Genomic DNA, 27,571 nt, shown 5'->3' on the forward strand with positions numbered 1-27,571 from the left:
GCCCGGGCCGGGCCCCCGCACCGGAGCCCGGGGAGCGCCCCGCGGACGAAGCCGCGGCCCGGCGGAAGGCGGCGAAGGCGCCGCGCAGCCCCGCGCAGGCCCGTGAGCCGCCGCGGCCTCCCGTGGTAGCCGAGCCCGGGCAGGAGGAGCTGGGGCCTGGGGGGAAGTCAGGGACAGCGGCCGCGGTGGGGGGACACCCCCGTAGCCTGCCGGGGTGGGGGAGAGACCCTACCCGCCGCCCCCCGCCCCGCCCGCAACCCCGCCGGGCAGCCCCGCTCCCGGTGCGGGGACACCCCGGCGGCCCCCCCTGCCAGGCCCCTTCCCCGCAGCTGGTGAGGAGCTTAACACTCGCCCCCTTCCCCACTAACGAGCCAAGGCTGCGCAGAGGCCCCCGGCACACAGCCTAGGCAACTATCTAGAAGGAGGTTTGCTCTTCCTCGCTGTGGGACAGTCTTCTGGAGCTCCCTCGATACGAGGGGAGAGGTGTCCTCAGATCCCAGTTTCTAAGGATTGTGAGAATAACCCTTACCACCTACTCCCCCCTGCTACTGAGGAAATTCCTCCCTCAAGCAGAGCGGACAGCCCTTCCCCAGACCAGACAGTAACAGGGGAGTCTTCACAGAAGGAATCCTGTATGCCCAAGAGAGGCAGTCCCCAAGACAGAAATAAGCAGGAGCTCCAGATACTTACCTAGTAATTTTAATTATTTACATCTGCTCAGCAGGCGGCAAAGCGAAACAAGGGAGAGAAAGCAGAGGCAGATTTAGCTTTTCTTTCCTTTTCCAGTTGCTGGTAACTGGAGATAAAGGTAATTTCCAGTACTGATCCCATCCTCTTTCATCCCAAGGAATATCCCTCATCCCCTAATTCCAAGAGGGTTTTCTTCAAATACCCTGTGCAAGGAGAGAAGACACACCTCCTAGTTACAGGGAAAGGAAAAGACAGATTTTGCTGATAATATCCACAGAGATAGCAAGAATTTTTTCAGAGAAAGATATTTGCCCACCTTTAAGGACAAGGTGTACCTAGAGAAAAGAAAAGAGAGATTTCCAGGTAGGGAAATTGGGGAAATTGATTTCTGAAATAATCTGACTGTCAGTGAAAAGGCTGTCTCCCGGGGGAACACCCCTTTGGTGCTTAGCTGCCAAAAGGGAGAGAGGATCTCCATCCCAGGATAAAACCAGCTGTTTTAGGGAACTGACTATCCCAAGCAGATTGTTTTAATACTCAAGATCCTGATTTCATCCACAATCCTTTCACCCTCAAAATATTTCTTGAAGAAGCTCTTGGAATAGCTGACAGCAACACTCTGAGTATGGGTCTCAGAGAAGGAGTGTGAAGGGCAGCACCCCAGCAACCAACACTGAAGATAATCCACCTCCCTCCAGAAAATCTTCCAGACAGAGTGAGTGACCACATTATATCACTTCTTTATTCCTAGCTGTCCTTCTCTCTCGCCTTCTGTCCTTGTTTTCCATGTTTTTTCTCTCACTGTATCTGCTTTCCTTTTAATCTTTTCTCTCGTTCTGTTTCTGAACCTTTCCCCAGGCTTCTTTCTCTGTGTGTCTTTCTCTGTTTCCCTCATTTAGCTCCCTTATATGCTGTATGGAATTGACCTGATTCTTTCCCTCACTATTTAGCTTATGGGAGACCTTATCCCTATTTAATTGTAAGAAACCTCTCTGCCCTTTCCCTTCTACTTTTTTTCCCTGGTTTATTCATCCTGGGCTCAGTCTGTTTCATCACTGGTGTGAATTAGTTTCTGTCATTTAGGGGTCACTGAGAAGGGTAATACTGGCCAAAAAAAGCTTTGAGGAGACAGGAGCAGTGATTTCTAGTGCCAGTGTCCAAGGATGCACTCATGGGGTGGAGTTCTCCGTGTGGGTTCTACTGTGCTTGTAACTGAGAATAAAATCATTGTGCGATGCAGACCTCACTGTGCTTGGGATCCAGAGGTACAGATCCCCATGCAAGTGCTCTGAGATGTGTGTCCTAATGTACCTGAGGGACTGTGGGATGAATTCTGGAAAGAGTGCCCTTGAGAGTGGGTTCTATGGTGCGCAGGGGCCTGGGAATGAAAACCGTGACAGTGCTGGTGGACCTGCTCCGAAAGCCGAGAGAAGCCATGCGGTTGCCACCAGTCTTCGTTTGTGCTTTATGCTGTGTTCAGGGGCTAGGAACATGAATCCTAATGCTGGTGCTATGTGAGCTGAGCTGCTGCTTTTTGTAAATGAGGCAGTTAATTCCCAGTCACAAATGAGTATTCTGACACCACGGTAGTGATTTCCTGAGAAATCAAGTCTGAGGGAGATTTCATCTCAAATGAAGCCAAAGCAGATTCCAGTAGTAGAAGAATCATGCCTAAGGATATCTCACCTGAAGTATTCTTGTTTCTTTTTTCCAGTGAGATATCAGCCAGGAAATCCAAGATCAAAAGGGCCAGGGCAGGAACCCTTTTAGAAGCCTTTTGGGAGAGCAATGGTTAAACAGGGAGTCCCTAAAGAAGGAACTCCTTGGTGTAATGTGCTAGCCAGATCAGACAAAAGATGCCAGAGTGATTCCCCATTTTGGCAGAGGATTCTGTCAGTTATCCATAGCTTCAGAAGGTGCCTCTTTCTAAGGGAAGGCTGAACCACCTAGCATACATGTTCTGGGGGTACTGTTAGATGCCCTCCTACCTGTTGCCCTGTAGTTATGCAATCAGCCTGTTTTGAGTACAGCTGTGTTATCTAGCACGAGGAAAGAGATAACTGAGGCATTTTGGCCTTTGTACATTCAAGGGGGTAACTGACTTTTCGTGCTCCTGAGGTTAATTTACCTCATGCTGCCCCCTTCCTCACAGTAATGACTTGACATTTTTCAAGTGCTTTTGGCTCTGATGGATTGCAGAGCACTTTACAGAATATATATGCCAGTCTTAATAAAATTCTGCTCTTCCACAACAATTATCTTTCTGCATATGAAACATTTTTTTTTCCTTCTATTAATGATAAAGATTAAGATTTTTGTACTTGCTGCCTGAGTATTAAATATTCATGACAGACATACAAGGCTGAAAGTGGTGTGCTGTAGACTAATTGTTATATATTTGTTAATTGCTGACAGAGCATGAAGTACTGACTTGGACACAAAATTAAGACAATCTCTGCTCTGAAGATCTTGTAGTCTAAAACACAGCTATGCAAAAGCTAGGACGTACTCATAAATTTAAGGGAAAAGGGAATAATTTTTAGAGAGCATAGCTCTTCAGTGTGATCATGTGTTCACATCAAGTGTTTGTCACAGGTGAAAATGCAGCTTCCTCTGAGATGGAATACTGCAGCTGTTCTGCACCATTTATACAAAAGTATTCATAAAAGAAAAAGGGAGAGTATTATTTGTCTTCATGAAAGTGCAAGGTACTTTATAGACACATTTAAATGAAAGTGCTATGTCTATAAGAGTTTACATTAAGAATATTAAATCTGAATACCTAAAATTAGATTTTAAAAACCACATTAATGTACCTAAGTAAATAGCCTAATTCTTGTAAATCCCCAGGAACATAGAGTTGGCTTCAACAGAAGGAATGAAGTCTTCAACATTTGAGTAAAGAGACACTTAGCTACATGTGTATGGGTTTGTAAATTTAAATCTGGACATTCATGCTCACAAAACTTGACTTTTTAGATTGAAGCAGTCTGATCCTGTCCTATGGGCACTCAACTCCCATCTAAGAACTGAGTGTGTGGCATTTCTCAGGTCAAGTCCTTAAGTAAAATGAAATGAGATGGTATAGAGAGTTATGGGAAAAGGATTATGTTATGATCAGGAGGTTATAATAGTGTTTAAGTATGTGTTCTATAAGTTCTTGGGTTTTATCTTGAAATCTGCTTTTGTAGGCAAGTTTCTAAGATAGAATAAGGAGTCTGAAAAGTTGGAATGAAAGAATGAAATACAATAAACAGTTTGAGGAGTTTGGATGTAATTTCCCAGTCCAAGACAGGGTTGTGACTATTGTACTTCTGGTTTGGTTTTTTGTTGTTTTGGGTTGGTTCCCCCCCCCTAAAAATATAACTGGTGTCTTCAGAGAAGTTTATTCTTACCACAGAGGCACAGGTTACAGCTTACTACCTCCTCCCCTAAACTTCAACTGACCTTCATGTAGTGGGAGATTCTGTCTGCCTCCCAGTTAGGATCTTTGGCCTTTTACTTCAAGTGTCAGAAAGGAGGTACGGTTAATGGCAACTGTGATATGGACAGCTGTCCCTCAAGAGCAGGACTGGGCTGATTATCTCATTTTACCCAGCTGTCAGAGAGGAATTAGATCTTGGTCGTTAGCAACCAGATGATGAAAAACGCTTTCGGACTAATTTTTCCGTTTGCTTCTCCCAGCCTTGGGTAGAACTGTAACCAGCGACTTTCACACAGAACCCTCTATGTTATGTAGTACTCCATTTGCAGAATATGTTTCTGATTGATGCTTCAGAATTGAAACTTCAAAAAAACATCGTTTCTAGCATTTGCAGCCTGGAAGACAATTTAGAAAAGATGAGTAGTCCATAGATTAATGGACAGCCTAATATGGTATCTCTGACGTGTTTTAACTCTCCAGTTGTGTTAACTCTGAAGCCTGAAGAAAAGCCTTTAACTCACTGTATTGCTGGTAGTTGTACATTTTATTTTAGCAAGAATATCCAGTTGATGTGTTCCACCTCCAAATGCTTATCATCTTGGTAGGAGGCAGTATTGGTACTTGCTATCTGTTCTGCTGGTTTTGTTTCCTTCTTCCTTCTACGGGATATAAGATGAACCTAAAAATCTATAATATGTTTCTTCCTGTACTCATGTTATGTTTTTCACTTTTAAATCCGTCTAGGTATTACTGAGAGAGAGCAACCATGCTGCAATATGCTTTCACAATTGATTAATTGTGAATTTTCATTTTAAGTTTGAAACGAAAATGCATAATACTGGGAATGTTTCAAAATTCAGAGATCTCACAACCAAGTTTAGGACCAATTTAATGTTGTATTCCATGGTGCTTTGCCAAGATTTGGACTAGACTGTTGTTTTATCCTTCTAGTTTTGACCTGCCCAATCTTTTACCCCATCCTATTAAGGACCTTAGAATTGTCTTGGAGGCAGACAGCACAGGTATTGCTAGTGCCTGACCTTTGTGAACCCTTTCCTGAACTCCTGGGTTCTGTAGCATTGCATGACACTCGAGTTCCTCTCCTGCATCTTTAAGGCCCAGCATGTTTCCACCCTGCCTACTTCTTGACTTGCATTTCCTCCTACACCCCACTCCTCCTCTCAGCTGTCCCTGCTCTTTGCATCTCGTTTCCCTTGCAGTCCCTTTGGCATTCTGTCCTCTGGTCCTACAAGCCTAAAATGCTGCTTTTTGTCAAGTAAGCATCCCTCATCTCCTCTCTAGGATTCTTCACTGGCAGGAATCCTTTCTTACTATGTCTCGCAGGTTCTGGTCTTACCTGTATTTTGACCTGTTCCTAGTTTGGCTTTCATTAGATTATATGCCTGTGTGGACACATGATTTTTTGTCTGAGGTTATCTCAAGAAACTTTTTTTTTTAATCAGTGAAAATATCCAGTTCTGCTTGTCTGTGAAGTGTCACTTTGTCTCTACATTCTCTTACCCTTCCTTTTCCTCTGACCCCCTTCGTTCCTCGGGAATTGCTAGATTTTGGTTGATTAGAATGAAAACCCCTTGCATTACATTTTCTGATTCCCTCTAGCACTTGAGGATCTTGGTTTTCAGAACTGAGGTGAACAGTTTGTTCAAGGCCCAGTACCTCATTCCTTATCTTTCTGAGCTGGTCAGTTTATTTGATGTGAAGTCAGGAACTAAGGGAATGTATGTTCTTTTTTTGGCCTTTTTTATGTATAAGAGAGACCGAGTAATGAGGGACAGGGTGAGATGATGAGTGAGAGCTTTTATACCTCGAGGAAAAAATATTTGCTTTTTTGTTTTTTACAATTAGCAATTCAAATTTTGTTTATGCTCTCTGCTGTATAAAGACTGTGGCTGATTATAGCAGAAATATGTAATTACTGTTAAAAGTTCAAATCTGAATAATTGGGAAGGAATCTGAACTCTTTGTGGTCACAAATTAAAGGAGCAAAGTTTCTGAATTCTCAGTTTCCCCCTAGAAAACTGTGGTTAAATAAAACCAAGACAAATTCTCCCTCCTCATCAGGAACTTGCAGAGAAAAGTAAGCAAACTACTAAAATAGTTACATCTGAAATTCCCTTTATCTGAACAAAGCAGACAAGCTTTGAATGTAGAGAAATGGTCTGGGATTTGGGAGACCCATGTTATCTGCATGGTTCTGCTACTCCTTTGCTGGCTGACCTTGGGCTGCACGCTTCTCCATGCATGGCTTCCCATTTATCCTGGAATAGGTTATTGTAAGGGTTCCAAAGTATAAGGATGAAAACCACTTTTTAATGGCTGGCTGTTCTTCTTGCTGTTGATTGCCTTAATTACCATGTGATATTGAACTAAAAAACTCTATATGCTGTTTTTTGTGACATTAAGAAACAGCAAAAGCACGATGCCCTGATTAATTCTTGTTTCCTGGGAGGACCAGTGACTCCAAAATTAAAAGATCCTGTACCATATCTGCAGTCTAGAACTGTTTAGTGAGTTGATTTCACTACAGATATTCTCACTCCCTTGAAGCTTCTCCTGAGATCTCTAATGACCTTTTCTTGGCCAGGTCTCAGAGTCTCTATTCCATCTTCATCCTTCTTGGCTTCACTGCTGTTTTTGACACTTGATCATGCCCAGTCTTGAAATCTTGTCCTCCCTTGACTTTTGTGTCAGTATTTTCCTGGTTTCCCTCCTACTGTTCTAGTCATTCATTCAGTAGCTTCTGCAGTAAGCTATTTACCTTCCTCCTTTTTTTTTTCCCACAAGTTAGACACAATGACCCACTTCTGGTGTCCTCTCTTTGCTTTTCTTTACCTCCTTCATTCCAGGGAGATTAAATTATGCAACTTTGCATACTACCTTAACATATTTTTTAAAATTAATTGCTGCAATTGCTGAGGCCAGTACGGAATTCTAGACAGCTCCTTTGAGATTTCCCTTTGTTTCCTGCTTTCCTCTGTTGCAAACCACCACAGCTGGGCCTATAACATGTCCTTGCTCTGAACATATAGGATGGAGACTCATCTTCCAGTTCATGGCATGAATCTTTTGCTGCTGCTTTCTCAGTCTCTTTGGGTAACCCTTGCTCCTTCATTTACCATCTCTGTTACTGCTCCCTGTTCTTGCTGGCCTCTGACAACTGTGTTACCTTCTTGTCTTTTTAAAAACACAATTTCTGAAGCTGTCCTCCTGGCATGTTTTCTCAACACGTTGCCATCTCCTTCTTGACAAGCCTGTGCTTTGGCTACCATCCACCACATAAGGTTCCAGCTTCTTGTACTTACTCTAAGGGGCCTTCACATTTATGTTTCTCCTCTATCTGTTGCCGTCTCTTACTGCATTGTCCTTCGCTCTGCCAGCAACACAAGCTTGACATTGTGCTTTTCCATTTTTTGCATGAGCATCTCTTCATTTTCTTCCTCAGCTGACTCATATCTTGATACGCAGAGGAATATTGCCAGCCGGTAGAGGCCAGACACACTGGAAACTACTTATTTCGTAGAATTGTAGAATCATTAAGGTTGGAAAGGACCTCTGAGATCATCACGTCCAACTGTTAATTGTGTGTTTGCAATTAACTGTTTTCAAATATACAAATAACTGTTACTAGCACATTTCAAAATTATTCAAGATGTCTGACTGATAGTCAGAGGTAGTTGTCTTACTACATGTACCCCCCTCTCCCTGACTTCTTTTGTGAAGTAAATAAAGATTGTCATAAGCAAAGACACATCTCAAAGAGTGGCACGGTCAGGGTTAGAGCAGAATAATATTTACTTGCAGCTGCAAGGTGACAACTGTGGCAAACGTGTGTGGAAAAAAGGGACTTCTTTCAGTGTCTGTAAGGAGATGAACAGAAGATTTAGTTTCAGGATGATACACAAACGGAGCATTTTATGAGTAGGACGCAGAAAACCAAGTAGCAACACAAGCATTTGAAGCAAGGAGAAACCATTAATGAGCGTGTGTTATGTGGCAGTGTGGTTCTGAATCCTCTTGACCTTCAAGCTTGGTACAAATCTTTACAAGTTGTGAGCCTGGCGAGGGATTTTCAGGTGTTTTGTTTGCTGGAAGACAGTTCAGCCAGTTTAGTTGAGAATAACAGCTAACAGAATAGTAAAAAGGAATTATGTTAAAGCAGTGGTTGAGAGCTGATTTATGAGCTTCACACAGTATTACTTGATTCTTCTGATCATTCTCCAACTTCAATTTCAGCTGTGCTTTGCTCTCAAACTCCTCTTTAGCAGGCTTTTCTGCAGTGGTTTGGTAACCTCAACTCTGGGAGCGTGTGCTGTATGTACATTTTGGGCACGTGGTATACAACTAATCTGTGCTGGATAGCAATTTCCTGATTTCCTATGAATTCAGTACATAGTTCTTGCTAGTGCTTGATACCCATTTCCACAAGTGGGTTGTGGCTTGTTTTAGCAACTATTGCAGAGTTCATATTGACTAATCTATTTTCAGTGGTTCAACCTTTCGTGAACAAGTTCTGACCACTTGCAGTCAGTTTGTCGTTTTCCCTATACCTGGCTGCCATTCCTTTCTCTTATACAGAAGCTTTTCACTATTACTGTCATTAAACTGCAAGGTTAACAGTAATTTTTCACTGAGAGACCCATTTTTAATGTAAGAATACATTTTTCTTTTTATAAGCATGTTACACACAGAAACCCAAGTTAAAAGAATGTATCTTTGCAATGCTGTGCAGATCTTCTGAGCAAGATATTCTGAATGCTGATCTACTTCTGATGTTGTCTCCAATTTCAGAGACAATCTGGATATTGTATCAGTGTTTGCATATCTTGTACTGAAGGTTTATGACTGGATGTGATTCTGATAAGCAGATAGAATTGAAATCTTTCTCTTCAACTTGTGTGCTCCGGTAAGGCTGAGGGAAATACCTGCTCTTAGATACTGTTTCTCTACCACAGACTTCCTGGTTTCCAAGGGAAAATTTCATTCCAGATATGTGCTCATAAATTTGAATTATTTCAAAACCAGTACCCGATACCTTTCTCAGTGTAAGAGTAATTGTTCTGTTAATATTCTTAAAGCAAATGTCAAAGATTTCTCTCCTGCCTTGGCATATGTTTCGAATTACAGCTCCTACTTCCAATGGTAAAATATTGTGTAGTTATTCTGAGGGTGGAGAGATGCTGTAAAGCCATTTCTGCTGTGGTGATGTATTTTCATTGAGCTTCTTCAAAGTGCTTGGTTTACTTTTTACTTAAAATCTGTTATTGGAAGGGTTGTCATAGGACATTTGGCTTATTATTAGAATAAATCTTTTCTAGTAGTCTTATTACAAAGGAAATAACTTCCAGCTCAGAAGTATTTTAGGCATACCACTATTCTCAATATAATTTGCTGTTTCTTTTGACAGGTGTTACATATTCCCCACTTTCCCTTATGCAGCACCATAAATAAACAAACTAGTCCTAACTTTGAACACGTATTTTCAGACTGTCTAAGGGGTGTCTGCAATGTCCGTGTAGTATTTCTAAATGCATTTTTTCCTGCATGTTTATATAGCAGACAACAAAAATATTTGATTAGTTGATCTTATTAAAATCTGGCAAGTCATTAGCTGTGCTCCATCCTAGCCTGCTATGCCCGTAAAGATACTGTCTCCCTTGACATGAGCATATTTCAGACTTTGGCTGTAATGCCATCTGTTGATAAGTGTAAATAAGCAGGTCATGTTTTGTAAACGAGACCATTTGTCAGTTCCATACAAAGCTAGGACATAATTGCCTTTGGAATTGAATCCTGACACACTTCCAACATGAGGGTTTTGGTGACTTTATAGTCCCCACAAGACTTCATGCTCCATTAGTACCAAAAATGTCTGTGCAGTCAGTGCTGTTCCTTTACTCAATTCAGAATACAAAATTATATACTGCTTGTGCACCGTTCACAAAATGGAGGGAATTGAAAGGTCCTGTGTTAAAATGTGCTATCATGATATTTATGTAATCAGTAAATATTATGAAAATAAATTTGTTTTCTTTTTATTTTTCCTTGAGATTTAATACGAAGCTTATGTTACTGAGATTTCTATTTGTTAAAGGCAAATAGTATCTGTATAACAGTTTAATTATGACAGAACAATTAGTCCAGTGATTTTTATATATTAAGCTATGTGTTGTCTAAAAGTTTTCATCTTCCTCTAACTCTGATTTTTAGTACATCTTAGTGTGTACTGTAACTTTTAGCAAATTTCCATTCAGGATGCCATAATCACGGAATCACCTGTGTTCTTTTACACAAAATAGCACTGAACATTGAAAGCCATTCTGTCTTGCACACTGAGAGGTTCTGAGGAGGGGTACAGAGCCAGACCACTGTGACAGGGGCAAGTGCAGGTTGTGACAGTTCCTGCTCATACAGGCAGTACCACGCCGTGTGCTCTTCGGTGGCAGGAACTTCCTCCTCTTGGATTATTTTTCCCTTTGTGGCTCATGGCTAGCGAGAACCGTGTGCCCCCTGTTACCACACCTGCAAGCCTACAGTTAATTGGGAAAATGTTTTCCGGCTTGTTCTACTGGCCGCAAAGTAGGGAAGCGTGGCTCTAGGGTATGACAATTTCTCTTCCCTCCTTGCCCCAGGGACTGTTTTTCCTTGTTTCATGTGACACTGCAGGCAGAAGTGTACTTTCAAACTGCAATGCTTTTCTCTTGTCACTAATGTGGCACCTGCCGCTCCTTCCAGGTTAAGTTTTATTTTATGAACAATACCCAGCAGCCTCTCTCTCTTCCTTCTTCATTTGATTCCATAAACATAAACATCTTCTGAAGAGTTCTCACAATTAGTTACCAAAATGATGGGTAGAAATTTCAGACTGTGCAGATAATCAGGTTCCTTTTTTCCAATTTCTTACATGAAACAAGTATCTCTGTGAGAACATTTGCTTAGAGAAGATCAGATTTTTAAGTGTTTTGTTCCTGCTGTCTTAGTTCACACCTTCTTATTTTTGAGGGAAGACACATGTCTTAAAATGGCAAATTTCTCCTGCCAGAATTAGCAAAATTGATTATTTCCCCCTTTCTGTATTGGATAAGAACACAGTGTTTTTGCATGTGTAATTTACACAAGTATGTCAAAATTGCCTTTTTGTCATCAAAGTAGAGGCTGTCTGTTTCTTCATGCATGTGGTATTCTTATGTTTTACTTTTTCTTCTTACACTTTGATGCAGTTTCCTTTAGTTGACATGGTGCTCACCTTTCTGTTTCAGAAAGGTTGCAGTCTTTTTTTTGTCAGCTTGGGTTTGAGCTTTTCTGTTTGCTTAATACCTTAGAAAATAGGTGTATCGCTGAGTATATTAGAGGGATATTGTTAGTTAGATCACTGGATCTGTGTTTCAGGCACCTAAATAGACGTGGTCATATATTTATGGGTCATTGTCAGTCATTGCTTGGTAGTTTGTTGTGCATTTCTTCTCTCTCAAAGTTTATGTTGAGAAATCTATGTTGAGTCTTCTTTGAATGTTTTGCCATAGTGTTTCACTGGATCAGAGTAGCAGCAAATAAAGTAACAGTGAAAGTAAACGCAGAAATGTAGAGATTTATTCTAGAATATGCGTCTTCTGTAGGCAGAGCACAGCATGGTTTCATTCACTGTATGGCTCCCTGCTTCAGTCGTAACTGATTCTGACTGGCCAGCTTTTGAGTTCAGCCTTGGAGAATGTTTCAGGCTGTAAATGTTTATTAACTGCTTTCAGTGTGACCCTCAGAGTGTTGTTCCCCACATTTCGTACATTTTTCAGTCCTGATATATAAGTAGCAATGATCTTGGATAACATCTGACTGGGTTGGAGCAAGCATTTGCAAAGTAGCAGGGCAGGCAAAGTACAGATTTCTTCACTGTGGCAGTAGGGATAGTCCTTACTATCCAACAGACAGAAAGCTGGCTTGCATGATCTTCGATTTGCTGCTAGTTACAAGTATTCAGAGTAAGGCAGTAGTTTTCCTGGAAAGCTGTAGTGAAGTATTACTAGTCCCAAGCGAATTAGTGGTTATTAAAAGGTATTCAATGCAAGGATTTTTTTTAAACCATTTTTCTTATGAACTGGACAGATTCTTGTCTGTTTTAACAGATTTTTGTCTGTAGTTTGGGATCAGTGCTTGGCTGGCATTTTTGCATCTCTCTGACCTGTCTGACTTGAGGTTGTACTGTAACTAGTTAGTGCTTGGGAAGTGAAGACTGCAGACAGTTTCCAGCTGTTGATGGTGGTTAAGACTTGGCTACCTTACCCTTGCTTTTTGAAGTCAGCCAAATACATAAACAGATAGAATTTACCTTGTAAAGTGGGAGAAATCTGGTCTTTGTCTTTCTTTTTACTTCTTCAAAGTTAATTCTGGCTTGCTAATGTGGTAGGATATTTTAAAATATCCTTGATTTCAATTCAATGTGTTTATTAGTTACTACTATTTTTTTCTTTGTTTGAATGGGATCATAAGAGAAGAGTTCAAAAGAAGATTTGCCAGGCAATAAGCTGGGAAGGGAAAGTTGGAAGAATCATCAGCCTCTCTGGTTTGGCTGCAGTCTTGTTTTATTATACCATTAAGTAGTGTCAAGCTGGTGCACCAACCACTTGGATAAGGTGAATGAGATATACAACACAAATTAACAATAATATTAACTGCATAGCAAGTATTCTTTTAAATAATTTAGTAACCAATTACACAGCGTTATTTTTGCCCTGAAAGTGTTCTGGAATTGCCACCTTACCTTAGGTTTGACTATGCCTGATTATTACAGATCCAGTATTGCCAGCATACAGGCTTTTAAATCCAGTAACACGATCAAGTTCAAACTTGGAAAAAACCCTCTTATTCCACTGCTTTGAAATTTCCCATGGAATTGCTGTTGCATCTGAGTCTTCACTTTCTGTCCTAAATTACTGTCTAGTGTATATGTCCTTAAAGAGCTGCTGTGTTTTACTGAAAAGTGGTTGTTTCAATACTGGGTGACTAGTGCATTTGTATAGATGGAATTTTTTATTTAAGATTTTGGGATTTTGTTTTGTTGTCAAAGATTTTTATAAACCAAGGAATGGAAATATTAAAATTCTTAGTGTGGGTGTAATCTGACCCAATTCTAACCTTGCTATCTCCCTGACAAGTATATTTTACACAAATGCATGAAAGCTTGTGTATTTGATGATGGGCGTGTTGCATATCAGCCTTACATTTTACTGCATAGCAAATCATCCCAGATGCTCTACTGGCATAACCTGGGCAAATCTGAAGCTCTGTGAAAACTGCAGGGTTCTCTTCTGCCTCTTGAATTTCTGGTGTTTCAGATTGGTATCTTATTCTGCCATAGGCTTTTATAACCTCATTTTCTTGATTTCTATGCTTGCCTTAAAAAAAGGGGGTAGGGGAGGAATGGAACTGAGAAATTTGTATTTATTTTACTTTGGAGTTGTTAACACAACTGATATTTCGTAATGATTTAACAAGAAGCAGTAATCTGTTGTCCAGTTGCACCATGGAAATTAAAAATTTTATGAGGCACACTTACAAAATTAAGCATTCAACGTATATTTAGTTCATGTTTGGTTTTTCCCAAGTGGAATACTGGGAATACTGCTTTTAGTGGGGGCTGTACCTGTGAACTTACTATGCTGTGTTTTGCGTACATGGTGGTCTGTCCATCCCGACTGGATAAAAATATATCGTTTCTTTTCCCTTGTATTATTCAGGAAGGAATAGTCCTGCTGGTTTGGGTTTTTCTTTTTCTTCTTCTTCTTTTTTGTGTTTGTCTGTAAATTTCAAATGTTTGATACTAGATCAAATCAATCAAAATGTTATTCAATAATCTACATCTTGAGGAGGGTGGATAATGTAAGGCCTTTTGCAGCTCTCTAGTTAGCTGTTCAGCAAGTAGTTGTCCCTATCACGTGTGATAGTGTGGCAAATAAATACATGGGTACATTAGTTGCAGTTGGGCTTTTCCTTTCCTCTACAGAGAGAAAAATGCTTCCACTCACCATAGATACTGTAGAGCTGCAATTGTACTTCAGTCAGTGAGTGCTGTGAGAGTGAGTGACAATGTTAGCTGTTCAATTAGGAGGTGTTTTTTGAGGCCAGGGCTTTGGAGCCACTGTCTGTGGGGGTTGAGGGATGGATTTTGTTGGGGAATTGTGTGGGTGTTTGAGCCCTAAGAGGTGTGGTGAGCACATGCATGGAAATGAAAGGCTTAGTGCTTGCAAATGCATTGGAATATGGACTTTAAGTGCTTTAGTGCTGTGAGAACACTTCAGTGCAGAAGTGAAAGGTATAATGCATATGGCTGTGGGAGAAGGACCCGTAGCTTCTGTGTCGAAATGCTGGGTGCATCTGTCTCTGGATCTGTGCATCCACACTGTTATTGTCAAATACCTATTTTTAGAATGAGTATCTAATTGGTATTCATGCAGATGGGTGTCTCCCTGTCTCATCTGATCCTCTCCTCTGAGTGATGCACTCGGTGGGAGGTGTCTGCTGACGAATCTTTCTGAAGCGAAGTGTGTTCGTGTCAGCCTGTTTTCTCTTACATGTATGCATGTGTTTAATTTGTCACAAATGTCTACATAAGTATGTGCACGTGTTTGTGTTTCCCTTTTCTATGCACTAGCATGCTCAAAGATAGTACCATCTAAACCTCAGAAGTAAACGATGCAGAACTTGCATCCCTTCAAGACATGATTTTTCTCTTTATGCAAAGAATAAGCACAAAGCACTGCAGGTTGTGGCCATGGAAACTTACCTACCTCATTCCAGACTTCAAGGGATCGCTCCTAGTATAGTGATACAGCCAGTTGTGAGTAGGAATGATGAACTTTCTGCTGCCTTGTCTACAACAAAAGACGACATAAAAGTTTGCGTGCTAAGTGCACAAGTTCCTACAAGCTCATGCTGCTAACTATTTTCTTAATATGAAATAAATGCTAAGTAGAGATCCCTGGATACTACTGCAATCCAGGTGTGTTTTGTTTTTATGAGGGGAAGTATATAATATTTATGAGAAAAGATCCGGAGTCTCTTCCTACCCTGTGGCAAACTTGTGTGACTTCGGATGAGTAAGTTCTTCCTGTGTCTTAGAATTGGAGAAAATACTTGCCTGCTATGTTGTGAATTAAGCAAGATTTAATTCAATAAAATTATATATATATATATTTAGGAAAAATTGGTTATGGTAGGCAAAGCTTTAACTATTAAGAGCTTAATATAGTCTGTTCCAACTCGACATGGTAGATGTAATTATCTATATATAGTATTATGCATGATCTTGGTGTTTTAAAATGAGATATGTAATCCTAGCTCTAAGGAATAGGATTCATTATAATGTCACCTAATGCAAAAAAAGAGGCTAGGCCTTAGAGAGAAATTAATTTGCCCCTGAATTAAGATAGTCTTGACTTTGAAGATTATCTAATTAAACTGTTGTTTGTATATGGCATGAATGAGTATTCCCTTTTAGCTATGATTTTCCTCTTACCTGACACAGTAAACCTACTGGATTAGAGGTAATCTTGGTCAAGGGTACCAAGGTTATATGGATTGGGTGATAAGGGAGTGAATGTGATACAGCTGCTGAAAGGACTCCACTTCCTTTGAACAGATCTTGGTTCTTTACCTAGGGGCAGTGCTCTGGGTAAGACTGCCCTAGTAATGCTACCATCAGCACTGTCCCAGCTTCTGTCAGTAAGGATGGTCCTCCCAGAGACACAGTCATAGGCCCTTTTGGGTGCTTCTGTCTGGCTGTGAATAAGGGATATGAACTAGGATGGTCTTCACACAGGTATTTGTGATAGGGGGAGAAGCAGAGGAGGAATGCAAATGAGTGGTTTTGTTCTCAAGAGTTCACCTTGTTTGTGTCTCAGGAGTTTCCTTTTTGCTCCTTTCTCCTCACAGGTACTCCTGCTTCCAGCACCATGGCCTCTGACCTGGAAAGCAGCCTCACTTCCATAGACTGGCTCCCACAGCTTACTTTAAGGGCTACTATTGAAAAATTAGGGGGTTCCTCACAAGCAGGACCTCCAGGGTCTGCCCGAAAGTGTCCACCAGGCTCACCAACAGATCCTAATGCCACACTGAGTAAGGATGAGGCTGCAGTGCACCAAGATGGGAAGCCACGTTACAGCTATGCCACTTTGATCACATATGCCATCAACTCCTCACCTGCCAAGAAGATGACGCTTAGTGAGATCTACCGTTGGATCTGTGACAACTTTCCCTACTACAAAAATGCTGGTATTGGTTGGAAGGTGAGGGCTTGCACTAAAATACTCTTTTTGCCTAATTACAAGACTTATTTTTTTAATTCTGTGCAAAATACCCCCACTGAGAAAAACAAGACAGCTGTAAAACTAAGTTGAGCGACTGGAGAAAATGCAGAGCTAGGAGTCCCATTTTCTCTGAGAATTTTGTTGTATGTGGTGCTTCCTTAAGAAGGAGTGTGCAAAAGAACTCCAACAACAACTACGAAGAAAAACAAAACAAAAAACCCCCACAAAACCCACATTCCTACCAAGCTCTGCATCATTTTTCTATTTTCACTGCACCTTCTGTAGATGTAGTGGTGGTTCAGCCCCATATTATCATCTGATCCATCTCTCTTTCCACAGCTTCTGTTCTGCTCCATTCCAGGTATATGTAGTGAGCTTTGGCTTTTGAGTATGCACCATTCTATTTTCTCTACCTGTTCCAGGGCATACTAAGAAGACTGTATGTTTTTGTTGTAGCACTTACCCATATCTCTTACTCTCTCATCAGAACTCTATTCGTCATAACCTCTCTCTGAATAAATGTTTTCGAAAGGTGCCTCGACCGAGAGATGATCCAGGGAAGGTAAGAAATCAGCATGCTCCTGGACAAGCAATTTAAAACTGCAGGGGATAACCTGGGGTTGCCCTTTCTAACTCATGGTTGGAATTTGAAACCTAAAGTGTAGGCAAAAATGGAAGCAGTAGTAAGATTTACTGCAGTCCTTTGGCTACAGACACATTTACTTAAAGGGAACCTCTAAAGGGGCCCTAGGGGTTTTAATAATTATTTTTCCTATCTGTGATCTTCAGTTGACTTTAAAGATACTGTAAGAAGTCAAAAATGGGGTTGAATCTACCTTACTAGTTTTGTTTCTTTTTCTTCTTGATCTCTGTGTAAAATGTGGGTCTAGTACAACCTGTTCTGTTATGAAAGATCATAGTGACTACTGGTGAACAGCAGGATTATGATGTGACAGTCATGAATTTCCTGGAGGCAAGATCTGTGAAAGTGAGAGCAGAACCTAGACTGCAAAATATTTAGTGTTGGGAAAAAAATATCATCATCACATTGTTTAAATCTATAGAAATCATTTACAAGTAAAACTCAAGAATTTAGGAATTTGTTGGCCAAGTAAAGGCTAATAAAGCTCTGATAGTATATATAGATTGTAAAGGGGATTGCTAGCAAAACCAACACTTGGCAGATATTATTGTTTAAAAAAACTCACAATTAAACAAGCTTGAAGGAGATAGTGGGGGCAAGAAATTATGTATCTAGACAGAAAGATTGTCTCTTCCTCCTCATCCTAAAGTTATCAGAAAGGACCACTTGCTTAGGCCTTTTATTTCAGGTTATATTTAAAGGACTACGTGGTCTCAATTGGTGTTTATAAATTGAAGTAGTAGATCTTTGAAGATCACTGCTCAAAAATATAATTGATTATATGCCTTACTCCAGGAAATCCTAACTGACTTAAGGGTATATGTTTGCAGGTGTTCATTGGCACGTTGGGCTGAGTTTATAATGAAAACATGTTCTGTGCTTTATACTTATTCAGATTATTCAGATTTCAATTAGAGGTTAAAATGAACTAAATTACACTCTGGAATTCTCTTTATACTTATTCAGAAAAGAACACACATTATTATAGACTATTTTGTGTTGAAAGGGACCTCTGGAGGTCAACATGCACCCCCACCCCCACTCCCAGGCAGGAACAATTAGATTAGGTTCTTGAGGGTTTTGTTGGATTTTGAGTATCTCCAAGGATGGATATAGCAAAACTGGCCACTTGTTCCAATGCTGTACCACCAACATTGTGAAGAATTTTTTCTTCATGTCTGACTGTACTTTCCCTTGCTGTAACTTGTATTTGTTGCCTCTTATTCTTGTGCTGTACATTTTTAAGAAGAATTTGATTCTGTCATATTTTATTTCCCTACACAGTTGAAGACAGTGGTTAGATCCCCTTAGCCTTCTCTTGTCCCAGCTAAACAGATTTCTTCTGTGAACTGCTTGTACATTATATGTTTTAGTTCCTAATCATTGTGGTGACCCTTTTGTGGGTGCATTCTAGTATGTCAGTATCTGTCTTGCATGGGAACCCCCCAAATGGGCAGAGCACTCAAACTGGAATCTCACAACCATGGAAAAAGAACGATCCTTCTAGCTATCTGCCAAATCAGAATGTTGAGTTGGATCTCACCAGTCAGTAACAAATTCAAACTGGGAGGAAGCTACTGAAGGGAGTGTGCAGGCCCAAAGAGTTCACCTAGCTTGGATCAAACCATCCTTTTGGTGTCCTGTCACAGAGTGATGGAAAAGTGGAGTATTCTGCCTTCCACCAGTAGCATTGTATCTCATTGTTCTGTGCAACCCAGTGCAAGAGAGGAATCTCTGTACAACACCCAAGTCTCTGTCTGATGTTTTAGAGGGTGGTCCGTGTGGTCTTAATGTTTAGTTGGTGCTACATTCTGTGAGTCAGTAGTCCCCTGCTTCAGGAAGCTCTGTGATTTAATCATGCATTCACCAATGGATCTTCTTCCAGGGCTCTTATTGGACAATAGATACATGTCCAGATATATCTCGCAAGAGGCGGCATCCTCCAGATGATGACGTGAGTGTTTTCCTTTCCAGACAGCATGGAGCGGGGTGGGAATTCCCTTCTGGTTTCAAGGAGTCCTTCCAGCACCAGACCATGGTAGTGTTTTGGGGGCAGGGTGTACAGATGGGGAGACAAAGGCTAGGAACGAATGAACTAGTGTGTTTGTCCTGCTGATTGGCTGTTGGTGCTGCTATTCAGTAGCAAAATTAATCTCGTGTAAAGTCCCTTATCCTGACTTCTCAGTGACTAAGGCCCAGTCCTCCTCTTTTTTAAGCCATGAACTTCTACAGCGGGGGAGCTGGCTTCCCATCTGCAGTTTCACTTCTCCATCTGTTTTTGATTTCTGATCCTTTCCTTTTCTCTTTCTTCCCCATCCACAGATACCGCAAGACTCCCCAGAGCAAGAGGCAAGTAAAAGCCCCCGAGGGGCTGTTCCAGTCAGCACAGAAGCCTCTTTGCCACCTGAGGCCACCCCTCAGATGTCGATCCAGAGCACCACCCCCATTGCCAACTACAGTCAGGTGAGCAGCAGGGGAAAAGATAAAGTGGGGGGAACAGCACGGGGGAGGATGCATGAATGGAAAAGTGGTGAGGAGAGGGAATTGTGAAAATTGTGATACGGAGGCAAAAATAAAAAGAAGGGAAAGAGCTGAAATTGCAAAGATAGAAAATAAGGAGGAAGTGAATTTTAGCAAAGGGCTGGATGGGGATAAGGATAAAGGCATAATGATATTAGATAGCTGAAGAAAATGCTGGAGCCATTGGGCTGCAGAGGGAGGGCAGTGGTTGGTATTCCGCAAGGAAAATGGCATTAGGGAAGATTTGCTGGGGGATGAGCTAAGTGATATGGGACATCAGTGCATGTTCTATGTGTATCTAGTCTCTGGATCTCTGTCTCAAGTTGCAAAAACTAGTACAAGCTAAAGACCTTATTTCTTGCTCCCTTAGCAGGGTGCAGGGCCTGTGGATGTTGCCTCTACTGTAGCCGGGGGGCAGGGCCGTGAAGGGGCTGATGTGCCACCCCCACTGTACAGTGCCAACCATGACTTCAAGTTCTCCTACTCTGAGATCAACTTCCAGGATCTTAGCTGGTCCTTCCGAAATCTCTACAAATCCATGCTGGAGAAATCATCTTCCTCTCAGCACGGTGAGTAACTGCATGCGTCATGTGGGGTGGGCAGGTATCTGCCCACACAGTCTTGTCCATTTGGCATCTCTCAGATCTTTCCTCACTTTGGAGCCTGTGCAAACAGACGTTCCTTCTTTGGCATGCTGTAATTACTTCTGCCAGGAGCAGATAAGAAATTTGCACGTCCTTTATTGCTCCCCCTAGTTCTCTTAGAATAAAGAGGATCGTGATTTAAAAATACCTTCTGTTGATACAAATGCAAGTACTGAAATGGCAGAAACTGAGAGAAATGAAGTCCTGAAGAAAAGCACATCGGAGAAATATTCACAGTCTGTCAGGCTAGAAACCATAAGAGGGAGGGGATTGTTGCATGTGGAGTTTCTCCAGGAGAGTGGAAAGTCATCATTGCTCAGATCTGTTAAAACTAGGTTTGTACAATGCCGTGGAGAACTGTGCTTCTTAGTTTGAGAGCATGGAAGAGAGAGCCCCCAACTCTATTCATAGCTTGCATTTCTGGGATTGAGGAAGCAGCCACCAGAGGGCAGAATCGCTGCAGGGATGAGATGTCCACGGAAAACACTTCAGAAAAGCCTACAGTTCTTCCCGCCTTTAAATACTTCTAAATACTAATCTGGAATAAAAAGGAATATGTTATTACATGAGCCTTTCACCTGTGCTGCTAGCCATCACACAGTGCAGGCAAAGTTTGCCACTCTAGGAGGAGCCTCCTGAGCGTGTATCTTACGTGAAATAAAAATTAATATACTTCTACTGCTTCCATTGTGCTGGCACTTGAGATTCCTAGTAGGAATGTGTGAGGTGTTGCAGGATGAGCAAGCTACAAAAATGTAGAGAAGAACCTTGAGTTGGTGTGTTCCTCTGTTTTTGCAAACTTAGCAGTAGTCTGTTTTTTCCCTCTCCAAGTCTTAGGCTGTAAGGCACTCTAGGAAAACATGCAGTTTTTGAGGAAATTTTGTAGGCAACTTTGGAGTCAGGATGGCAGTATTCATCCTTTTGCCCCATTGCAGTAGTAGGAAGCTCTGATCTTGAATCAAGGCTTGATCTTGAATGTAGTGAAAACCTGAGGCTTGGTTGCAGATGGTCAGGTAAGGGTACTCAAAATGAGTAGCTCAGGTTAATGTCATGTAATGTCCCTGTGATTTTTTTTCACAGAGGTTCCACAATGTGTGGGAAGAATGAACCAGGGAAGCAGACATAAGAGATATGCTGAGCTCCTGGTATTGGGGAATAATGGAGAACAACTGATGCTCCTGCATCAGGGGATGCCTGAAATGCAGGAAGATAGAAATTAAACACCCAATGAGTCAGGAGGAATGAAAGTCATGAAGGAGCCCTGATGTGTACAATGTGATCTGTGTACAAAAGCAGAGCCTTTTATGTGTGTGAGAAAAATTGGGAAGATTCCTGGCCAAGCTGCTTGTAGAAGGGGACTGAATGGAGCCCTGGGAAACAGCAAGTCAGATGTATCAAGTTATCTGTTTTCTAAATGTTTTGTTGTTTAAGTTTGCTTAGTGGTCATTTATGGGAAAACAACATGTGCATGACATTTCAGGAGAGCAGGAGTTACTTTGGCAAATGTAGGAAAAATCCAGGGAGGAATTTAAGTACCTAACTCTGTACTAAAATCCTACTGGGTCTTTGTTGTAGAGCCTTTTGTTTTGAACAGAGTCTGGAGTGCAGCAAGTGCATAATTGCACAGGTCGTGGTTGTTGGCAGCCAGTAGAGGGAACTCCAAAAGCGTCATAAATAGCGGGATGAGCAGTGTGAAGTTAGAGATGGATAATGTAAGCAGAGGTCTGATTCAGGCTGCTCTTAAAGCTCCCTCCTCTTTCATTTACTTGGCAGGTTTCTCTTCACTCCTTGGTGACATGCAGCCCTCCAACCACAATTATTACATGTACCAGCAGCAGCAGCAGCAAGGCCCCTCCTCAGTGGGTGCTGCTCCCCCACTCCACACTCCAACCCCAGAGGGTTGCCCATCCCAAGGCGGAAAGCAGCAGGGTGGTGAGGGTTATGGCCCTCCACCAGTGATGTCCATGCACCCGCCCCCAATGCAGCATGGAGGCTACCACCAGCATCAACAACATCACCCGCACTCCCACCCACAGCAGCAGCCACACCAGCACCAGCAGCAGCAGCAGTCACAGGCTTCAATCAACAGTGCTGGCTTTGGTGAGTCGGGGCAATGGAAAACACAGCAGGGAAAATGGGAGCAGCGAGGAGCCCCCAGACAAAAATTCCAGAAGTGAGCTTTCCCTAGGTAGTACCTAGATTGTGTGTAGAAAATGGGTGAAAGCCAGTTAAGGTTGAAATCTGAGAGGGAAATTACCTCCCTACTGAAGGAAAGGAGGCTACATCCACCCTGGATTTGGGATTCTGTTTAGAGATGCAAGATAAAGTCAGGGCCTCAGTGGGAAAGGAGGCACCATCCCTAGTCTTCCATTGGAGAAAGGATTTCTAGCTACTGTAGCATCAGGCTCATTGGTGAAGAGGGGCCAATCTTTTGCTATTAAAGGGTGGAGGGAAAGGGCAATCTGCATTGGATTAATGTCCCTGTTTCATTCCAGCGTTTCCCCCTGATTGGTGCTCCAACATTGATTCCCTGAAGGAAAGCTTCAAGATGGTAAACCGGCTGAACTGGTCTAGCATTGAGCACTCCCAATTCTCAGGTCAGTGTTGGCCTAGTGACTAGAGTTAGTGACTCAGTGATTAGGGCTGTAGTCTAGAACATGTGAGTGCTGTGTCAAGATCTTTTTTCAATGTATCTGTGTCAAGTCCATTGGTTTCTCAGACTCACCTTATTTCTAAAATGAGGTGTCCTACTTCATGGGTTCTGTTTAAGATCCTGAAGCACTTGAATGAATACTGCAGGAATTTGGGGCAAGGGGAATTAATTCATAAAAGTATGTCAGAAAGCTGAGATTTTTCCCTCCAACTCTCCCCTCCCTCACCCGAATCAGTGAGACAGTATCCTTAGATATGGAGCTCTCCAGGTGTTTGGTGACAGATTTGAAGCACTGAAGTTGGGTTTGTGAGGAGGAGGTAGGATTTAGGGACAGAAGACAGAAACACTTTGCAGGGAAGATGACAGCGTGACTGCTGTCTTTGACATTGTCCCCTGTCCCCCACAGAGCTGATGGAGAGTCTGCGCCAGGCTGAGCGGAAGAACTGGACGCTGGATCAACATCATATTGCCAACCTCTGTGACTCCCTTAATCACTTCCTTACCCAGACTGGTCAGCTCCCTCATCTGGTTGGCCCACAGCAGCCCCCTCGAATCTCTGATTCTTGTGCCCTGAACAGTGGCAAACAGGAGCAATCCATGAACCAAGGTAATTAGGCAGAGACTAAAATGATAGGTAAATGAAGGCCCAATTCTGTGAATATCCTAAATTACTTACAGTCTTGCCAGGTAATATAGCACTGAGCAACTCAGAGCTAGGCTGTCAGAGGTGTTCATAGCAACTCAGATTTCTCTGGCTTTAAGGAATTGGGTTGTCCTATGCCTGTGGCCTGGCCTGACTGCTATTATTTGACGCATACCGTTGACAGGCAACCTATCCAGGCAGAAATATATTTAAAAGGTAAACCCATAAAAAGGAGAAGGGAGTGGTATTTTTTTAAGTAACCATCAGAAAGAAATGGCCAGTAGAGAGATTGCTATTCCAGATGGCATGAGCTGTAAAGGAGAAAGCACTTGCACCCATGTTGGAGAAATACTGACTGAACAAGGAGTAGGAGGATGCACTCTGAGGAGAGCATAGGGGATATTGTGGTCTTGATAGAACTGTGGTGGTGTGTGTCATCTAGTACTGAACTAAGTGGATAATATTGAGCCAGCTTGTGGTGTTTCTGGATGAAAATGTTCTTCTTTTACAATAATAGAGAAACTCCTGCTGGTTCCAAGAACAAGATCCCAGACCAAGCTATAGCTTGCAGTTAGGACCCAACAGCTGAACATCTCCTCAGTATCCCGTGGGTCTGAGTGAGTTGCTCTGTGGCTGAGCTGCCACCCAGTCAGGGTCAAGACTGTTGACCAGAACCTTAACAGTTGGTTTTGTTTTGTTTTGTTTTTTACCTCATTTCCTTTCACAGTGAACTCCTATGGTCAGCCCCAGCCTCCCCATCTCTTCTCCGGGCCATCTCCTATGTACCAGATTTCCACCCAGGACTCTCCAGGATATAATCGCCCAGGTAAGGAGTGACATTAAGGCATATCATAGCAATGAGCATTAAAGAATTGGTTTCCAACCCCTTTATGTGTTTCTCCCAAAGCATTTAGTAATCAAATGGAGAACTGCAGGTAGAGAGGGAGGCTGGACTGCAAAAAAACCTCTGTTTAGGGTTTTGCCATAGCTTTGGAAAGGTTTAAGGTGTCAGTGGCCTGATTTCTTTCACTTCACATAGACAGTCTCCCAGTTCAGCCTCATCCTCAGTTGGTTGCTTGAAGGCAACTTTACATGAGAAGCTTCTGTTGATGAAGTCCTTTGTGCTCTGTCAGCAGTCAACTGTGAGAAAAGTAAAGGAGGCTGAAACTTAACTTCTGTAGAAGATGCTGTGGAGAATTTCACAGTAGACCACCTACAGACATTGGTAGGTGCTGTGTGACAGAGAAATTGATGCCAGTAGTGTTCTTGTTTGTTAGACTATTGGAAGGGAGAAGGCCCAAACCACTTTGAGTTTCTTTTGCCCAAGAGCCCCCTGTGAAAAAGCATGTAGTTCTTTATTCTAACTGTTCTCTTTCCTTTTTTTTTTTTCTTGTTTTTGGCTCAGCTCATCATCTGGTCCCCCGGCCTCCAGGACCTCCTCCAGGCGCCAATGAGGAAATCCCCGATGATTTCGACTGGGACTTGATCACCTAGCGAGTTACAGACTTGATAGGCCGTCCTTTGTGAGGGACGTGGGAGGGGAGGGAGACATGGGGTCAATGGTGTCAGCACCGCCCTCCCCAGCCTCCCTGCCTTGCCTGTATATAGATATATATTCTCTATCTCCGCCAGAGAAGCCACCGCAAGATGCTGCCGAAGATAATCCTTCCTTGCGTCCTGTTTTATCTTCTTTTCTTCTTTTGTTTATTATTATTATTGTTATTATTATTATTACCAATAATTGAGCACAGCCCTCCCCCCCCTCTGGTGGCCTCGGACGCATCGGATCAGCTTTCATGTTGTGTAGTGCCCTATGGAGGGCAGAAAGATGGGTCCTTGGTGCCATGAAAAGACCTTGGAAGGCTGAATCCTCGAGTGCATCTTTCTCTGCCTCCGTCATTTTGCGTTTAACAATCCCTCTTTCCCTTCAAGGTGGCCGGTGAATCTGTTGTATTGGCTACTGGAGTGAGAGAGCCTAGTGGACCCTGGGAGCCTGTAGTTATGTTGTTTCGTAAATGTTGTAAAGGTCAGGGGGCTGAAGGGACACTGGAGGGGTGATCTTAGCTCTGTGAACTTTGTCACACCAGCAGGAACAGCAAGAAAAGAAGTGGTGTTCCCAAGTACAAAGAGAAGGTAATCCCTGAGGCAGGGAGAGCTAAGCTGAGCTGGGAGGGCAGACCTGAGTTTGGAGAAAGGAGAACGGGGCAGAGATGGTATTTCAGCAGTGAAGTTGGGTTTCACAATGTGGTGCCATCTGTGAAGACAGAGAGATTTTAAAGGGAATCCTGACCATTTCCTACACTGCTTTTTGCAGTCTCCAGGTGAAGCTTAAATACCCATCAGATAAAAGAAGCAGTCAGGGGTCTCACATGTGATTCAGAAAATTCTGTTCCCCAGAGCTTTTAATTTCACCCCCTATCCCTTCAAGCTCTTCTTCAAAACATGTAGTGAGGCTCTTACTTGCATATGCAAATTTGGAAATTTTCTCCCATCAGTATTTGTCCAATTGTTATTTGGCCCTCTGCCCCTCAGATTTCTTTGGAGACTGTCTTTGCCTGTGTTTTGAGTGCCAGCAGCAGGAGCCTTGTTGCGTATGTGCATGTCCTCTGTCAGAGGTTCCCACTTGGTGAACGGGCTCGTGGTGGGCAGATGAAGCTGCTGCACAGACTGGGGGGGGAACTTGAGGGACTGCTGGTCAAGGGCTGGACCCTCTGGTCAGGTACCGGGAGGCCCTCACGAGCAGTTTTTGTAAGACGGGCATTAGAGGAGAGAGGATGAAGCAGGGCAGGCTTTGAAACCGAACAGCTGAAGAGTGTAGTATAAAAGGGAGGTGGGTGGGTCAGACCCCTTTCAGTTCGGCTGGAGAGATGACAGCATCTGGTGTAAATCCGGAAGGATGAGTTTTGTCAGCACTTGTAAATCAGGAAGGTGGAAAAGGTGCAGGAGCAGGAGTGAGTGTTGAGATGCCTCCTCCCCAAAGCTATGTCCTGTGTTCCCCTTTTTTTCTGGTATGGCTCTGTTCTGTCAAACCTCTTGCTTTCTCTTAATATTTTGTAAAGCCTCCCCCCATCCCTAATTCCCTGTTTATCAGTGAAGGGAACAAACATGGAAATAGACCATCATGGCCACTTGACATGGGGCAGGGCAGTAAAGTAATAACCTCTACTATGACTGCAGGAAGGTGGGGAACTGCCATTGCTTTTTCAAATTGCTGTAGGGATAAACCAATTGGAAATTGGATCTTTGTCAGGGAAGTGGACAGAGTCTTGTTGTATCAGGAGGGGGGAACAACACTTTTTTTTTTCTTTTTTTCTTTTTTCTTTTTTTTTGTTTTTTTGGTTTCTTTTTTTTGTTTTGTTTTAAGTGTGTGTTTGGGGGGGAGTTCGTCATTGAGTATTTCCAAGAGAAATGAGGAATCCCAGACAGCTTCAACATGGAGTCAGCTGTTATCTCTGCTGATTCAGGATGGGAATAATACATCTTGGAAGCATGTGTGATAGGTTTCTGTGGGAAGTGGCACCAGAGATAACTCATAGCAGGTGCCAGTTAATGCTTTGCAAAGGACAGTACTGAGAGCCGGCCCTATGGAAGTCTGAAAACACCACCGGAAGAAAAACAAACCAAGATGGCTCCTTCTGCGTATCCAAGTGCTCCTCATTTGCATATTTGCATATTAAGTTGTGCCTCATTTGCATATGTAAATACATGCCGGTCAGTGTGCAAATTAGCCTCGTTCCTCTGCCCCTGAAATAAATGTGCGTTGTTAGTGCGTGGAAGACATCAGTGGGGTGGGCAGCACTGGCCTGCAGGGAGGGGAGGGGGGCCAGCCTGGCCTGGAGGAAGGTCCTGCAGGCCCTTCCAGCCCGGTGTGGTCCCCCCTGTGCTTCGTGTCAGTGGTCAGGGAGAGAGGGGCGTGGTTTCACGAGTTTATTTTTGTGCATGCTTTCTTAATAAAAAGAAAAAGTGAATGTTTATGGTTTAACTCTTTTGGTGCCAGTATTGATTTTTTTCCCAGCGGCGCTCATCAGGTTGGCTCA

General features: G+C 42.6%; 1 protein-coding gene across 1 annotated transcript; it reads left to right on the top strand.

The window, feature by feature from the left end:
* FOXJ2 (forkhead box J2) lies at positions 1-27,516 on the top strand. The gene is made up of 11 exons (XM_051781101.1): positions 1-1,405; positions 16,058-16,410; positions 16,919-16,993; positions 18,960-19,028; positions 19,397-19,537; positions 19,965-20,163; positions 22,012-22,338; positions 22,734-22,835; positions 23,298-23,498; positions 24,262-24,360; positions 24,940-27,516. Exons 2-11 carry the CDS (start codon positions 16,078-16,080, stop codon positions 25,026-25,028), a joined length of 1,635 nt encoding a protein of 544 aa, XP_051637061.1. The 5' UTR covers positions 1-1,405; positions 16,058-16,077; the 3' UTR covers positions 25,029-27,516.
* The last annotated feature ends 55 nt before the right edge of the window (positions 27,517-27,571 follow it).

This window comes from Manacus candei, unplaced genomic scaffold (genome assembly GCF_025592945.1).
Source record: "Manacus candei isolate 608988 ecotype Guabito, Panama unplaced genomic scaffold, ASM2559294v1 h1tg000014l, whole genome shotgun sequence".
In the NCBI taxonomy this organism is placed as follows: domain Eukaryota; kingdom Metazoa; phylum Chordata; class Aves; order Passeriformes; family Pipridae; genus Manacus; species Manacus candei.

Coding starts and splice junctions, on each gene's coding strand:
- FOXJ2 (XM_051781101.1), top strand. CDS start 16,078: ATGGCCTCTGACCTGGAAAGCAGCCTCACTTCCATAGACTGGCTCCCA. Junction 20,164..22,011: donor ATCATCTTCCTCTCAGCACG/GTGAGTAACTGC, acceptor TTTACTTGGCAG/GTTTCTCTTCACTCCTTGGT. Junction 24,361..24,939: donor TCCAGGATATAATCGCCCAG/GTAAGGAGTGAC, acceptor TTTTTGGCTCAG/CTCATCATCTGGTCCCCCGG.